We start from the raw sequence: 18,169 nt of genomic DNA, 5'->3' as shown, positions 1-18,169 counted from the left end.
GCTTCTTTACTTTTTTTTGTCATATTAAGGCTTTAACTTTGTAAAGACATTTCTTGACTTGAAATAATTTAATTGATATGTATGTTCTTGTTAGGTGTATTTTTTTTTTATTTTTTAAGAAAAAAAGTACACTGAGCTAAAAAAAAACCAAAACATGGTAATAAGGAATTATGTGTCCAAGAGAAAAGGAAGAAGTCGCATAATATGTGAGTACGACCCAAAATAATCTCTCCGGTGTGGTGCCAGATGTACAAACAGGAAAAGACTAGAAATGTAATACATGCACAGCTCTTAGGAACCCCAGTCAATGTTCTTTGTAGTACATATATTAAAGGGTATGAAACTTGATCCTACTGTGTTTAGGGATTCTGTCAGAATTCCTCAAAAAAAGCTTTTTTTCCCCCCCAATATTTATGTAGCTCGCTAATATCCTTCGTAGGTACTGGCGCATGTAATTACTGTGCATACTCAAAGGAAGTTCTTAACGTGGATCTACAAAGAAACAAAATGTTTTCCTCCCTTTAGTCCATGTCCCTTTGTACTGTATACATTGAATGCTTTTGCAGAAGAAAACAGTTTCATATGTGAATAGAAAATTGTGACGTTAAGTTGTTCAGTGTTTCATGACTTTAGTGGGGTTATTTATCAATGGTCCAGTTTGAGGTTTGTGAGGTTTTTTCATACCTCGAATAAACTCACAACTCCAATGTTTTCTCATTTAAGAAAAAAGTTGAATGGAAAAAACTCAAATCAGTGAATTCGGGGTGAAAAACGCGAATACTCATATTGAAAAAACCTCAAAATCGATCATTAATTGAGTTTTCAAGCGAAAATTACTGAAAAAAACCCCAAGCATCATTTTTTTGCAGGCTGAGAAGTGGATTTGCCTTTCTTCCCAAGCTCCATTTATCTTCTGAAACATGCAGTTCCACTTGTTTCAACAAACGGCAGCTTCTGGGTTTTTGGGACCGAACTCTGCTTCTATCATTGTGCCTGCACTCAGGTGGAAGCTGTATATTACTATATATATGTCAGTGCAGAAACACGTAGCTGGGGAACCGAGCAGATTTGCTTCTTCCAGCCTGCAAAAAAAAAAAAAAAAAATGCAGGCTGAAAGTAGCAGAGTAAATGCTCTCTGTGCCCTTAAGCTCCCCATATACGCAAAGATTTTTCTTGCCGAACTACCGATTTTACCAAAGTCTGACCAATCCTTCGAAATTAGTGTGAAGTTAGTGGGATTCGAACGATCTTGCATCTTACGATTTTTCGGCCAACCTCTGTCAAAAAATTGATCGGCCAGGTTAAAAAAAATCTTTATTGGTCCCAGTGCAATCTATCTATGTTTGCAGGGCTAAGCAGGCAGCTGCCCTTTGTTTTACTGGCAAATTGGTCTTTTTAGTTGATGGACAATTTATATGATCGTACGATAATTCGTACCATCGTTGCGAGATAATCGTGGTCTCACGATGACAATTGGATCTTTTAAAAATCTCAACATCTATGGCAGGCTTAGCCTAAGATTTGCTTGTTTGGTGAGGTGCCTATCACAGACTCCTTAGTTAATCCCATTACAACATTGACTGAACTAAAATATGTTCCATTACTCACTAATCTATCGTTCAGACAGTTGCTTATCATACCACAAATATTATGTGAGAAGCTGATACTCCATTCAACCACTAAAGCTGGTCCTAGATGTGCAGATACATCCTTATGTTCAATGAATGCTCGTTCATTGCAAACGGCTAACTGCTAACCATTCATATTAAATAAACTAGTAAAAAGAACAAATCAGACCATGTTCTGGCCATTTATTCAAAGATAGCAATCATAGGAAAGTTATGTCCGACAAATAGTAGTTACAGTCACCCATTGATATCTCATAGACAATACATGTCGAGATATTCTCGGTAGCCGACAGAAATCTTCTAACTGAATGGCCGATCGCCATGGCACGATAAATGTCACGACAGTCCACACATGGTCCGAAAATCGTACAAAATTAAGATTTGTATGACATTGTTTGCTTCTGTGGCCAGCTTAACTCTCTTTAGCAAATGTAAGTAGATCACACACACACCAACACCAACATAGAAAGGGGTTGGTTGGGCTCTTCTGAATTTTTGGAGTCACAAAATAAATCCTTTATTAAATAGCCATTATGTGTAGAGTTAAAGGGTTGTGACCAAGGCCTAAGGCATTATACTTCTCTCTATAACTCTAAGAACATATTTTCTTATATTTAATGGTTTTTGCTCTATAACATGGTGTTGGCAAGCAAATCCTGTTTTCATTGTTAAAGTGGACCCGTCACCCAGACATAAAAATCTGTATAATAAAAGTCCTTCTTAAATTAAATATGAAATCAAATTTCTTTTTTTTATTAAAGCATTCATAGCTGTTGTAAACTCATTTAAAAATATCAGCTGTCAATCAAGTATTGCCTACCCCGCTTCTATGCCTAGGCATAGAGGTGGAGCAAGCAATTACTTTCACTTTCCATTCAGCACTTCCTAGATGTCACCGCTCTCCCTACATTCCCCCAGCTCTCTTAACGACTTAATTGTGTAATCAGTGCATGGGAATGGACATTGGGTCCCTGTCCCCTGGTGCACAAACAAGATTCTGAGATGATACAAGGCTTGCCTTAATAACAGTGTCCACAAAATGGCTCCTTCCTGGTTGCTATAATTATGAGTTCCCAGACTGATGGAAACAAGATTCAAATAATTTATATAGTGTGATTAAAGTTCATTTTGCTCTACTAACATGATAAAATAGGATTTGGATAATTTTGTTTGGGTGACGGGTCCCCTTTAATAAGTCCAAAGCTTGAACTTTGCAGTACAGAGAAGTACATTTTTTTAACGTTACATAAATAACCAAAAAAAATGAAGAATTTGTGGAGGTTTTTTTTTTATCACTGTTGCAAATTGAAACATTTGTGTCTTGTCTGTATTTGGCACAATGTGAGCTGCACTTGGAGGATTCCTGCCCTGTATGACTTCAAGACATTTTAGTATTCCCTGTTTCTGAAAGCAGTCCAGGAAGGCGCACCTGTTTCCCTATAAGCTTGGAAACTGCAGACTTATTAATATGGGAAGGGATGTAATTGGAGCTACATATTTTCAACCAGAAGTTGTTTCCTTATGCTTTTATGCCATTATTATAAGGGAGTATTCCATGAATTATCCCGTCATGTTAAATTCCATCCATGCATTGCAAATTGCATACTTTTAGTTACATAGATCTTATATGTTTGATTTCCTCTCTTTCGATCACTGCCTAGGAGTACTATAATTATGTAAATTATCTTTACTGCTGCACTTCAAGTTAGAGTGATATTACCCACCTCCCTTTCGCCCCCAGAAGCCAATCTGCAGAACAATGGGAATGTAACAAGATAACCGCTCCCTGACACATGGTAACAGCTCCCATGTGGATATGTGAATAACACTTGGTAGTAAAATTCCAAGTCCCACTGCAACTCCTTTAGTTACATTGAGTAGGATACAATGGTTTATCTGAAACCAGTTCCACCATGAAGTGAAAGCACAGGAATCAGGCACAATGATCTGAGATGGAACCAATATTAAAAACTGAAAAAAATATACACTTGGTTCTTGAATACAATGTTGTATAGTAAAGTGAATTATTTGCAGTGTAAACAAGGTAATTCAGAAATAAAACCAAGACCATACAAATTATGACCGAATCCCTTTAAGATTGATAGCACACGGGGAAATTTGCACCTGCGATAAATCTGCGCTAGCATGGGTGACAAATTTTCCAAAAATGCTTTCTCACTGGCAATAGTGGTAAAACCTATGTTGTTTTGTTTTTCTGAAGTAGCCCGAAGTTGCTTTGGGAGGGAACTTTGGGCAACGTTGGAATAATAAAGCAACGCGCATGTTTAACTCTGGTGACTTACTTTGTTGCTGGTGATCGGATTTTCGGGAGATTTGTAGCTGTACTAGCGCAGATTTAATGTGGGAGACAAATATTTCCATGTGCCATGGCCCTTAAAATTCACAATTTTTATTGGTCTGGAACACTGTGCAAAATGTAAAAAGTCTGAAAAGTGCTCATGTCTGTGCTTGCCAGGTGATAGAAAAACATCCTTGTGTATTTCCAGGCTACTATGACCTGACAAGCACTAACATGATTACTTATCAGCTGTTTTACATTCAAACCTATAGCGGACTGCTTTGGGGATTTTGTCACAGCACTTTCAGGCTACCAAAATATGCACACCTTAGGGTAGCACTACATGGAAGTTTTTGACGTGATCCGTTGCGCTGCAACAAAACGATGGTGTCAAATCGCATGCGACGGAAATAAGATAAGCTGCATCTGCATCCGACAGTCGTGTAGCCTCGGATCAACGCTGTGACTTCATCTGAAATTTCCATTACTTACCTTATTTCCGTTGTGTGCGAATTGACGCCAGCGTTTTGTTGAAATCGTCCATGTACTCCTACCCTTAAAGCACCCATAATAGCTCTGTGAAGCATAACCATTAACGTATATAGTTCTTAAACAACCACACTATTAAAAAAATCAAAATGCCATGTACACAAAAGTTCCACTTAGGGTGCGCTCTCAGAAATTCAGTCATTCAGTTGATTCTAGAAAGGCAAAAAAGAATTCAATTATTCCATGAATTGGCTTACTTATGTTTATGCTGAAAACCTCTCCCTCCACTTATGTACAGTTGCGTACAGGACTAGTGCATCTTGGCTCTTATTCTGATTTGCATAAGTGTCAGTATTAAAGGGATACTGTCGTGGGAAATCATGTTTTTTCAAAACTCATCCTTTAATACTGCTGCTGAAATCTACACTGAAAGAAGAGCTGGCTCCTTCTCAAATCTCAGAATCAGGCACAATGCACTGAGATGGCTGTGTTCACACCTACCATACATTTGTTAGGTCAAGACTAGCATTTTAAACAGTAAAGTGAATTATTTGCGTTGTAAATGGTGTAATTTAGAAATAAAAAGTAAATCATAATAATCCTGACAATCCCTTTAACACAGGGGAACACCGGAGCTACCACCACCCTGGGTAATTCCAGGTTTCCAACTGCAGTTAAGGAAGCATGCATACTGCTGCATTCTGGGTAAACATGGAGAAACATTGCACCCAAAAGTGCACTTTGCAAACTTCATTTGCGTAGACAAATGACCCTTCATTAATATAAGGCTGTTTTGAAAACAGTAGGCAGGATCTGACTTTTATTCAACACATAAAAGATGACAACCTTTCAGAGCTGATAGCAACTGTGGTTGAAAGTAACATTTCTGTTATACATTTAGGGGTATAAATGAATTAGTATGTAAAGACAAATACATTATTTTAATGTTTCGTGTTTCTGGTTCTCTAACTCCTCTTGTGTTGCCAAGTATCCAAAAAAATGATCAGCTATACAGCTATACGGCTGGCATGGGTGGTGGTGAAAAGCAAAAGATGGATAAACAGTAAAAAGTTTATACACCATACATTATTTTTTGGATACTTTGTTCTCATACATTGGAGAGACTGTATTAGGATCTACAGAAGGAGGAGGACTGAGAGTTCTAGAAATCGCATTTGTCTATTTAACTAATATCTTCTTATTCTACACAACACGGGGCACAGCAGGATCAAAGAATGACAAGGAAAAGTCTCTTGGGTAATAGATGCCCTTTCCAAATAAATTTATAAAAATTTTGCTGAAGGACAAAGCCATTTCCAACTGCACTTATGCCTGCAAACTCATAAGAGATGGTGGCTTTTGTTTGGCCTGGGGGGGGGGCATTTGCTCTTCTTTAAAGTATTGAGATCCAAACTATAGAAAATGACCTTAACCAGAAAACCACAGGCCCCAAGTATTCTGGATAATAGATCGAATACCAGTAACTGCTATAAGGTCTTAGAGAAATTTGTATTGGTTGAGTATATTTTATCTTATATTTTATTTTATACTACCTGCTTTGAAATAATGGTTGTAGTAGTTAGAATAGTTTAACTTTCTAACACTTAAACTTACTGCTCGAAAAGTCTCACTCTTTCACACACTACACTGCATCGCTTATCTCAAGTTCTATCAGGATGTGGAAACCTCATAAATGTGTTAGTATTATTTCATATTCTCATATAAGGGTGGTTTCTATATTGATTTTAGTGTCAGTCTAATTAAAGCAATCTATATTACTGAAGTGTGATTTATTTTGCATTTTTGTTCTCGTAGCAGTTTTACACTATTAAATACTAATGCTACTAGATTGCTTTTTAGCAGAAGCACTACTGTGCTAGCCAGCTGTCTGGGGGTTAATTGATTGCAGGAAGTGTCTAGATGCTTCTCTACTTACTTCTTTAGATACTAACTAGCTGTAAAAGCTGACAAGGAGCAAGAAAACTGTCCATAGAAGAGCCTGGAGATATTTACTACATCAGATTAAACCCTCGGAAAGCTGGCTAGCACAGCAGCACTTCTTTTAAAAAATCACCTTATTAATAGTTTAAAACTGGAAAAATCATAGAATATATAGGAAAAATCGGATTTAAAATTTCATACTTCAGTAATACGGAAGGCTTTTATTAGACTTTTTATCTCACAGCCTAAAACTGTCCATACAGGTACTAATTTGGGTACTGTTTCCTACAATTTGCGGTACATGTATGGTTGTAGATGGTACCAAAATCTGTATAGTATAAGGATCTGTTTCTCGATTGAGCAGGTTTGAAAATGTCATCTGCTGATGCACAATGTCGCTCTACACATTGAGTTTTTTAATTTGGTAGTGAAGAGCAATAATTTCTGTTCCGATTATTCCATCTGTCTGCCTCAATGAGCAACAGAAAGGTGGCCATCTATGACCTCTTAGTCTCTATCTGTTTATTCGGCCTGTGGGGCAATTGGTCAAAAACCATATGGCAGTGCTGTCCGACTGGCGGCCCTTGGGCCTGATGCCCCCTCCCTTGTTTGCCCCCCACAAGGGCTGCCTGCTGTGACTTCTTAATTGTGTAATCTTTTAAAGGTGTCCGTTCTGAGATTAACTGTTAACACCTCAAATTCAGACTATAAAATCCTGTAATCCCACCTGGATTGTGCATACCTGTAACACCTCTATTGTTAACATCACTAAAGGCCAGTACTGTTTACACCTGTAATTCCCTGTACTGTTCACACTTCATACCCAGACCCCACATTGTTCACCTTTTCACACTCATACAAACTGGTGGAGAGGCACCAGCATTATGTCACTGTATATAGTAGCACAGTCAACAGAATTACTTCAGCGCACTGCCCAGTTTTTTTATGCAGTGGTGCTTCTTTCCTCTTAGACTTCACCGCAAGTCTTCACCATACATATAACTAGAAAAGTGAGGAGAGCAATCCAAGGCAGAAGATCTGCAACAATGTAGTTTATTAGCAGCTACAAAACACACAACATGTTTCGGGCCTTTATCACTTGATAAAGGGCGTCTGAGGCCCGAAACATGTTGTGTGTTTTGTAGCTGCTAATAAACTACATTGTTGCAGATCTTCTGCCTTGGATTGATCTCACTTTTCTAGTTATCTGTGTAGCACAGTATGAACTGTTCATCTTAGAGTGATCATTATAGTTTTCACTGATCTAATCTGTCTTCCCTATGCTTCCTGTGTGTGCGCCATCCTCTTCTTGCTCTACGCTCCCTGGGTGGTACTTTGCCTGTGTGCCATGCTCTTCCTGTGGGAGGTGAACCTGGTAGTGTTTTGTTAGCATTTGAAAATACTTGTTAGGGGTCCCCAATGAGTTTAATCATGTGCTGGGAGTTGCTATGCTATATACCGATGGAGGAACATTGATTTAAGGGTATGTCTTAAAGGGGTGGTTTGCCTTTAAGTTAACTTTTGGTATGTAATAGAATGGCTAATCCTAAACATCTATTCAATTGGCCTTCATTTTCTATTTCTTATAGTTTTTTAATTATTTGCCTTTTTCTTCTGATTCTTTTGAGCTTTCAAATAGGGGTCACTGACCCCATCTAAAAACAAATGCCCTGTAAGGCTACAAATTTACTGTTATTGCTACTTTTTATTACTCATCTTTCTATTCAAACCTTCCACCATTCCTATTCCAGTCTCTTATTCAAATCAATGAATGGTTGCTAAGATAATTTGGACCCTAGCAACCATATTGCTGAAACTACAAACTGGAGAGCTGCTGAATAACAGGATATATAACTAAAAAAAAACACAAATCATAAAAAATGAAAACCAAGTGAAAATTGTCTTGGAATATCACTCTCTATATCATACTAAAAGTTAACTCAAAGGTGAACAACCCCTTTAATATGACTTAATAAACTTGTTTCACATATGAGTGATATCCCTGCAGTGAGTGCCAAACATTTGTTTTTCCATGTGCTACTGCCATTAATGTGGGCATGGTCTTAAAGGAGAAGGAAACCCTATAGAAAAAAAACCCGTACCACCCACCCCACGTAGATCCCTCCTCCCACCAGGCTAACTTCCCCCCCCCCCCAGGGAAGTGCCCCATACTTTATACTAACCCCTTGTCGCAGATTCTGGCAGCGGACTTCATGGCATCCATCTTCCGGGTCCTCGGTAAGATGACTGGGAGATATGTTTGCGCATGCGCAGTTGGAGCAATTTGCCGGTTTTCGACAACTGCGCATGTGCCGAAATCAATGGAGATTGCCGATCTCACAGTCAGCTTACTGAGGACCCGGAAGATGGATGCCATGAAGCTTCCATTATCAGCCCTCACCGACATAAGCCAGAAATATTTCTGCCCTCGTACTACAGAAGTTGGACAGCACTGCTATATGGTATCTGCCCTTGTATGGCTGCCTTTATAAAAGGTCGTAGCTTGGGATGGGATGGGTTTGATAATATAGAGGGCTTTTCACTAAACTGAGAATTTGTTTTAACCAGCACATAAGAACCAGAAGTTGAAATGAGAACCAGAAGTTGGAATGACTCTCTTTTCCTCATTTCAGTCTTTGCCCTGTCCAGTGCAATAAATCACAAAAATCCAAGGTAGTTTTGTAATCAGAACTGAGGAGAAACCAGTAGGGTGGTGGTCAACAGAAAGGGGTGGAGGGAGTGAAGAGGAGACTTGTGAGGTGGATAAGAAAAGGGTAGGGTGAGGAAGAAATTGCAAAGGACAAAATTAATAAAACTTTAAATTTAAATGAATGGGACAGATTGAGAATCAAAACTGTGTGAAAACAGCAAATTTGTACGTAAGCATCAAACATAGGACAAAACAGAAGCAAAAAATGCTTGCACTCCTTCAGTCAACAGTTTCAGATGAAGACTTGATGTTATTCCACGTATTTAAAACAAACACATCTTCACGCATTTCGTAACAGTAGATATGTAATTATAGACAAAATATAGGACACATTTTCTTAGTCCCCCTTTTTTGTAGGCTGCGTTCTGGCACCCCTCAGTTTTTTAAAAGTGTATGTACCTTATGATCAGCAGATCTGGGCCAAGAAGCTTTAGCAACCAGGGCAAGTGTGGCCACCATCTGTCCCACCGCACCATTACTTGCTGATTGAAAAGCGTTAGGGCAGTGACAATGATGGTGCTATTTGTCGCTCAATAGTTTAGTAGAGGCAATTGTATATGGCACGGTATTTTCTGGTGTATAGAAGCACCGTGTGTCATTGCCTTTAGTGGTGGACACAGAGCAGCTGACAAAGGAATTGTCCCCCCTCCTTCTCAAAAACAGTTGCACCCCGGGCAGGTGTATATGCTTCCTTCTTTTAGTTCCAGACCTGATTGGAGAGTCAGGAAAAATGCAGCAGATGCCAGTATAAATTTATGTTCAGTCTTTAGTGTACAACTATGAAATGTTGAGTGTATATGTGAGCCTTTAAGTGATTATCTGGTGATTGTGAGAGTGTTTCTGCTTTACCCAGCCCCCTCTTTAAGTGGTAATGATATGGAGCCGTTTTTAGCTACACATTTCAGCAAGGGCTAAGGTTACAAAGACGTAAGCATTTTGCCCTTGGAATGCCAATAGTGGTTAGCAGTGTGAAATATGATCGTTTTCCAAAGATTTATTGAAAACATTTGAGACCGAATAGACCATTAAACAACCAAAAACCTTGTTAAATGCATACAGAAGTAAATACTGCTTTTATACAGATATGAAACAGCCTTCCCCTGTAGATTAGAGCAGCGCTGAAATCAGGGGACTTAAGTTTAAGGCTTGCAGCCCCTTCAGGTATATAGTCACAGGTTGGAAGTGGATTATTGACGGCTTTATGTATATAGGATTTTCACCTGAACATCTCCTTAATCAGTTTTCTGTGTGTAATGGAAACCGATAATCCTCCCCAAGATGGCGTCCAAGATGGCGGCCTCCTGGATCCTGCTGGTCGCAGCACTATGACATCGGCGTCTTTACGCCCTCGGATTGGGCGTCGGAACGGACGCCGGCGTCAGAATGTGCGTCGGCGTCAGGACGCTGGCGTCAGTGCGTCGGCGTCCGCGTCATGACGTCAGTGCGTCCAAAATTGGCGCCAAACCCAGGCCTATTTAAAGCAGCTTCAGAGTCTCCTCAGTGCCCAATTATAGGTTTTCGCTTGCTGATTCCTGGGTGTGTTTCTTGTTGATTATCTAGTGTACCGACCTTGCCTGAACTCTCGTATTTGAACCTCGTCTGCCTGAACTGATTCTACTGCCTGTTTACGACTATTCTATTGCCTACTCCTTCTGTGCTGCGAACTCGGACTTTGTTACCTCCTCCTTGGTCCTTACTACCTCGGGGCCCTCGGGCCTTACATTATAATTGGGCCATGGACCCTTCTGAGGAGCCTCAAGTTCCTACGGATGTCGGCAAAGCCGTTTGTGGTTTGGCTTCTCGCGTGCAGTCCTACGAAGCCCAACAAACCCACTTCGGCCAGGCATTAGAAGCAATCCTGGAGAAATTGTCTGCCTTGTCTCCAGGGGTTCCAGCTCGTCCGCCTGTTCCAGCTACTCCGCTCCAGATTTCCGAACCTCGCATCCCTGCACCTCCTCTGTACAGCGGTGATCCGGAATCATGCCATGGTTTCATCAATCAGTGTGAGATCCAGTTCACCCTGCTTCCAGGTCAGTTTGTCTCGGAGCGGGCGAAGGTGGGCTATATCATCACCCGCCTGCAAGGGAAAGCTCTGGAGTGGGCTTCTCCTCTCTGGGAGAAGGAGGATCCGGTCATTGACGACGCCAAGGCCTTCATCCGTGACCTTCGCACGGTGTTCGACGCCCCAGGTCGATCCACTTCTGCTTCTGCTCGCTTGTTCCAGTTACAGCAAGGCACTCGTACAGTTCCTGAGTATGCCATCGAATTCCGTACCCTGGTGGCTGAGACTTCCTGGAACAACGATAGCTATCATGCTGCCTTTTATAATGGTCTGGCAATGCGCATAAAGGACGATCTGGTGTCCCGTGAAATGCCTCCACGCTGGGAAGACCTCGTTGCCTTGGCAGTGAAAGTGGATACCCGACAGAGGGAGCATCAAGTTGATCGAGAGCGGGCAAGGAAATTCCAGAGATTTCAACCAGTATTGGCCCCCTGCTTTCAGAGGCCATTTCTTTCCAGTTTGGCTTCTCACCCACCCTCTCCTTCTTCTCCTGCGGCTCCTGCAATTTCTTCTCCTCCGGCTGAAGAACCGATGCAGATAGGACGGGCTCGCCTTTCCGAACAGGAGAAGCTTCGGAGAAGGGCTGCTGGTCTTTGCCTTTATTGTGGGGGCAAGGCCCACTTCGCCTATGAATGCCCTGTGAAGCCGGGAAACGCCAACACCTAGGTATGTTTGGGGAGACTTAACTGGGTGGAATTGGTCCTTCTCCCCATTCTTCTACTCTACGTTACCTTCTTCCAGTACAGATCCGGTTTGGAACCCAAAAGATTTCTTCCCAAGCTTTCCTCGATTCTGGCGCAGCAGGGAATTTCATGGACAAAGATTTTGCTGGAAGACATTCCATTCCTCTTCAACCCTTGGCTGCTCCCCTTTGAGTTCTAGCCATTGATGATCGTCCATTATCTTCTGCTGTTATTTCACAGTCTACCCTGGAACTTTCTCTCACTGTGGGAACGATGCATCTTGAAAGACTGTCTTTTCTCTTAATTGACTGCCCTTCAACTCCCATTGTGCTTGGTCTACCCTGGCTGAGTATTCACAATCCAGTCATTGATTGGTCTTCAGCTCAGATCTCCCGCTGGAGTTCTTTTTGTCAACAGAACTGTCTGCCTGTCAAATCTCTTATCAAAGTTTCTTCTGTGACCCCGAATTCTTCTTTACCTCCAGTTTACCAAGCCTTCTCTGATGTTTTCAACAAGAAGTCTGCTGAAACCTTACCTCCTCATCGTCCCTATGATTGTCCTGTTGAACTGCTTCCTGGATCCATGCCTCCTAGGGGCCGCACCTACCCGCTTTCTCCTTCCGAAACCTCTGCTATGAAGGAATACATCCAGGAGAATCTCCAAAGGGGGTTCATTCGTCCATCTTCCTCTCCGGCCGGGGCTGGATTCTTCTTTGTGGAAAAGAAAGACGGCGGTTTGCGGCCCTGCATTGACTACAGGGGTTTAAACAAAATCACGGTGAAAAATCGTTACCCTCGTCCTCTCATCTCTGAATTGTTCGACCAGCTCAAGGGTGCAAGCCTCTTCACCAAATTAGATCTGCGTGGGGCCTACAATCTTATCCGGATCAGAGAAGGAGACGAATGGAAGACCGCATTCAATACTCGTGACGGCATTATGAGTACTTGGTTATGCCCTTCGGCCTTTGCAATGCTCCTGCGGTCTTTCAAGAATTTGTTAATGATATCTTCCGGGATCTGTTGGGGCAATATGTGGTCGTTTATTTGGACGATATTCTTATTTTTTCCAAAAACCTCAAGAACATCGTCATCAGGTTCAAGAAGTTCTTTCCCGTCTACGAAAAAACAATCTGTTTGCCAAGTTGGAGAAATGTTCCTTTGAAGTATCATCCATTTCTTTCCTAGGATACATCATTTCCCAACAAGGCTTCAAGATGGATCCAGCCAAGGTTTCGGCAATTCAAGATTGGCCTCTTCCCACCAGTGTCAAGGCTGTTCAAAGATTCATCGGCTTTGCAAACTATTATAGACAATTCATTAAAGGTTTTTCGTCAAAGATTGCTCCAATTCTTGCTCTTATACGTAAAGGGGGTAAACCTCAGCATTGGTCTCCTCTAGCCTTGAAAGCTTTCAAGACTCTTAAAGAATCCTTTTCGTCTGCCCCAATCCTTAGGCACCCTGAACCTCTCCAACCTTTCTTCATCGAAGTGGATGCCTCGGATATCGGAGCAGGAGCAATATTATCCCAAAGATCCTCTTCTGATGGTAAATTGCATCCGTGTGCCTTCTTTTCCAAAAAATTTTCCTCCTCCGAAAGAAATTATGACGTTGGGAACCGTGAGTTACTGGCTGTCAAACTTGCTCTAGAAGAGTGGAGACACTTACTTGAAGGGTCATCGGTCCCTGTAACCATCTTCACCGACCACAAAAACCTAGAGTATATCCAGACCCTTAAGCGCCTCAATCCCCGACAAGCCAGATGGGCACTGTTCTTCTCACGTTTTAACTTCATCTTAACTTTTCGTCCTGGTTCAAGAAACAAGAAAGCGGATGCTCTTTCCAGAAGTTTTATCCCTGAAAATCCCATCTCTGAAGACCCAGAATCCATTGTGCCTCCTACAAAGATCATTGCCGCCCTGTTTCCTTCCCTTGCTTCTCATCTTTTGTCTATTCAATCTTCTGCTCCTGTGGAAACTCCTGTAGGCGTAGCCTTTGTTCCTCCTGAGCTTCGTCATTCCATTCTGGTCCAATCTCACAGTTCGAAGCAGGCCGGTCATCCTGGAATTAAAAAAACGACTGAACTTTTATCTCGTCTCGTCTGGTGGCCTTCTTTAAGAAAAGATGTTAGAGACTTTGTTTCTTCCTGCTCCACTTGTGCTGTATCCAAGTCAGGACATTCTCCTCCTAAAGGCATACTTTTACCTTTGCCTGTTCCATCCCGCCCTTGGACCCATTTGGCAATGGATTTCATCGTGGATCTTCCTGCTTCCTCTGGCTACACTGTCATCTGGGTGGTGATTGACAGATTTAGTAAGATGGCACACTTTATTCCTCTTCGGAAACTTCCTTCAGCTCCAGAACTTTCTTCATTATTTATTAAACATATTTTTCGTCTCCATGGTTTTCCTGCTGAGATTGTCTCTGACCGTGGGTCCCAATTTGTTTTGGAGGTCCCTTTGTAAAGCCCTTAATATTTCCCTTCAGTTTTCTTCTTCATATCATCCCCAGTCTAATGGAGCGGCAGAAAGAGTTAACCAGGCTCTTGAACAGTTCCTCCGGTGTCATGTATCCCTGTGTCAGGATGATTGGGCTGACCTCCTTCCTTGGGCCGAATTTGCACATAATAATGCCTTGCACTCTTCTTCTGAAAAGTCTCCTTTTTTTTGTGTTTATGGTCTTAATCCCTTGGCTTTTCCTCATGATCTACTGCTTACAAATGTTCCTGCCGCCAACGATCAAGCTGCCCACATGTCGGCCATCTGGCAGGCTACTATTGTCAACTTGGAGAAGAGTTCTCTTGCACAGAAGAAGTTTGCTGACAAGAGAAGAGTTTCTTCCCCTCTGTATGTTCCCGGTGACAAGGTCTGGCTGTCTACTCGCAATATTCGCCTCAAAGTTCCTTCACCTAAACTCGGTCCCAAGTTTATTGGTCCCTTCCCTATCACCGAGATCATCAATCCTGTGGCTGTGCGGTTGCAACTTCCTCCTGAGATGCGGATCCCCAATGCCTTCCATGTTTCTTTGCTTAAACCTGCAGTTTCTTCTTCTTCTTCCTCCCCAGCTCCTGTCATTGTGGATGGGCATCGAGAGTTCGAAGTAAAGAAGATTTTGGACTCTCGGATTTCTAGAGGCACCTTGCAGTACCTCATTGAATGGAAGGGATTCGGTCCTGAGGAGTGCTCATGGGTAAGAAGCTCCGATGTCCATGCTCCTCTCTTGGTCCAAAAATTTCATCGACAATTCCCTTCCAGCCCAGGTGGTCCTGAGGCCCCCCCTAAGGAGGGGGGTACTGTAATGGAAACCGATAATCCTCCCCAAGATGGCGGCCAAGATGGCGTCCAAGATGGCGGCCTCCTGGATCCTGCTGGTTGCAGCACTATGACATCGGCGTCTTTACGCCCTCGGATTGGTCGCCGGCGTCGGAACGGACGCCGGCGTCAGAATGTGCGTTGGCGTCAGGACGCTGGCGTCAGTGCGTCGGCGTCATGACGTCAGTGCGTCCAAAATTGGCGCCAAACCCAGGCCTATTTAAAGCAGCTTCAGAGTCTCCTCAGTGCCCAATTATAGGTTTTCGCTTGCTGATTCCTGGGTGTGTTTCTTGTTGATTATCTAGTGTACCGACCTTGCCTGAACTCTCGTATTTGAACCTCGTCTGCCTGAACTGATTCTACTGCCTGTTTACGACTATTCTATTGCCTACTCCTTCTGTGCTGCGAACTCGGACTTTGTTACCTCCTCCTTGGTCCTTACTACCTCGGGGCCCTCGGGCCTTACACTGTGGTGCTTTGGTTCCATGGATGTCTTGGCTGGGAATTACCATGTAACGTTCATAAAGAACATATCCAGCACTCACCTATAATATTCCTGCACTTTTCCTTTATTTCTAGCCACAGACTGACTTGTGCAGTGAAATAAGCTTTTTGTTGGGAATAAACCCACCCTTCATCACCCCCCAATGTTGATTTCACTGCTCAAGTTAGCCTGTGCCTTAAAATAAAATGCAAAGTTCCGGAATATTATTATGTGCGTGCTGTTCTTGTTCTTCTTTATCACTAAGCTCTTGAACTCCTGCCTGGCTATGGTTTTTCAACCTGTTTCATTGTTCAGTACATAACATGAGGCTCTTCCTTTTATCAGTGATGTAAGCGAACATCTTATACAAGAGGGACAAAGCGAATATCTTGTACAAGAGGGACAAAGTTCCAGGAATCCTGGTAATATTATTTTGGCATACACCAACTCCTGGATTTGTCTGAATGCAAGCCTTTTTTTAGCAGGATTTGGATTCAACCAACTCCAAGAGCCTGCCACGAACCAAATCTGAAGCCTACAAAATGCTGTAATGACAATTCAGACATGTGCTTTGTGCAATTAAGCCAATTCCGCTGATGTAGGGTTTCATTATTATTGTAGAGTTCATCTGCAACCATACTATTGTCTGGAGCCAATAAGAAGGCAAAGCCAACCAATAGGCTTCCATATGCTGTTCACTCTAATGGCTCATTCTTAAGATACACACTATAGACCCAATGTAAAAATACAAATTAAATAATAACACAATTTTTTTGCATTGTGTTAATTACTTTGTATAGCAAGTAAAATTATGCTTTTACTATTCCTGCATCTGTCTGATAAAAAAGCTAATCATTTGTACAGGTATGGGATCTGTTATCCGGAAACAGTTATCCAGAAAACTCTGAATTAAAGAAAGGCTGTCTCCCATAGGCTCCATTCTATCCAAATGATTCAAATGTATAAAAATTATTTCCTTTTTCTCTATTATAATAATAATAATAATAATAATAAAAAAACAGTACCTTGTACTTGCTCAAGACTAACATAATTAATCCTTATTGGAAGCAAAACCAGCCTATTGCGCTTATTTAATGTTTACACGATTTTCTAGCAGACTAAAGGTATGTAGATCCAAATTATGAAAAGATCCATTATCTGGAAAATCCCGTGTCCATTCTGGATACCATAGCTTTTTTTGAGCTTCTATGAGTGATAAAAAACTAATTCAAAACAATATGCCTCAGTTTTTTTATTTTTATTCTTTTAGCAGGATTTGTAAATTAACTGTTCTGTTTCTATTTTGTTAAATTTAGCAGTTATAATGTCCCTCAAAGGTGTAGGATTACAATCTTCCTGGTGAAAATTCATATTCAAATTGATTTGTAAGAGAATGGAGAGGCATTTTAGTAATTTTATATGTAAAAGCCTGCCTTATATCTGTTTTTTTCCCCTTTCCCTAGACCCTCGCTGGGCATCTATTAATAGGGGTGTCTTGATATGTGATGAATGCTGCAGTGTACACAGAAGCCTTGGTCGTCACATTTCACAAGTGAGGCATCTCAAGCACACCTCATGGCCTCCTACTTTGTTACAGGTAACATGCTATTACTGGGTGTTTAAACAATAATCTAAAAGCCAGCTGTGGGATTTAGGTTGAATTCATTGTTTTTTTTTTTAATTTTAGGACTATACATTTATTATTGAACTTTGATTTTATTTTTTACTAAGACTTTTTGGAAAAATATATTCTGTAAGTTTTCATGGCGCAAATAGGACAACTATAACAGAAGTTTGTCAAGTGAATAAAATAAGTGAGTTATAGAAGTTACAAACAGCACCGTAAAAAAATCAGTGGCAGAAAGATGTTGGGGTAGCAATAATAAAAGAAGGATCTTTATATTTATAGAGTTCTAGGAGACATTTCAATAGCTCACGCAGGAAGCCAATCATCCAAGGAATGTTTGGGTAACAGTACTATTCTACTAAGAACGTAATAGAAAAACGTATTAATAGCAATTACAGAAAGCTAATAATGTGTGTTAAAATTAGTACTCGCAGAAAGTTACAAAAGGATGAATAGTTTTGGTGAGAAGGCTAGTAACAAAAATATTGGGTTTAAAAAGTGCTTACAGCATTCCAGCCACATCTTTGCCCAATTTGTCCACCTACATTCCAGGCCAAATTATTCTCATAACCGGCGCCTATGCAGGCCCATCACTAAGGACTGAATCAACAGCTTAAATCAGTCCTTGTATGGCCAGCCTAAGACAGTTGAAACTCGTATGAAAGAATAGTGCCTCACCTTTCCCATAGAGTTCCTAATGGTTGCTGAACCTGTTCAAGATGCACTGAAACTTTTAGGGGGTTATTTATTAAAGTCAGAATGCAAAACAACTGTATAATTCGAGTTTTTAGTGGGGGGGGGGAAAAAACTCACATTTTTCGGGATTTATTATAGCCCAATGCTGCAAAAAGTTAAAATCGGCAACTCAGACCTGCCAAGGTTGTATATAAGTCAATGGGAGAGGCCCTATCCTATTTGGAAGTTTCTGTGGTCTGCGCT

The 18,169-nt window shown here is 41.3% G+C and overlaps 1 protein-coding gene across 8 annotated transcripts in view; it reads left to right on the top strand.

Annotated features, from left to right (window-relative positions):
• Positions 1-18,169, top strand: part of git2.L (G protein-coupled receptor kinase interacting ArfGAP 2 L homeolog) — a 76,941-nt gene that overhangs the window by 8,818 nt on the left and 49,954 nt on the right. For all 8 annotated transcript variants that reach the window (XM_041580286.1, XM_041580283.1, XM_041580291.1 and 5 more), the window contains 1 exon segment: positions 17,067-17,200. In XM_041580286.1, coding sequence (XP_041436220.1) covers positions 17,067-17,200 — 134 coding nt within the window.

The sequence above is a fragment of the Xenopus laevis genome, chromosome 1L (assembly GCF_017654675.1).
Source record: "Xenopus laevis strain J_2021 chromosome 1L, Xenopus_laevis_v10.1, whole genome shotgun sequence".
In the NCBI taxonomy this organism is placed as follows: Eukaryota; Metazoa; Chordata; class Amphibia; order Anura; family Pipidae; genus Xenopus; species Xenopus laevis.
Note: the sequence above shows the minus strand (reverse complement) of the source record. Positions and strands in the feature narration are given on the sequence as shown.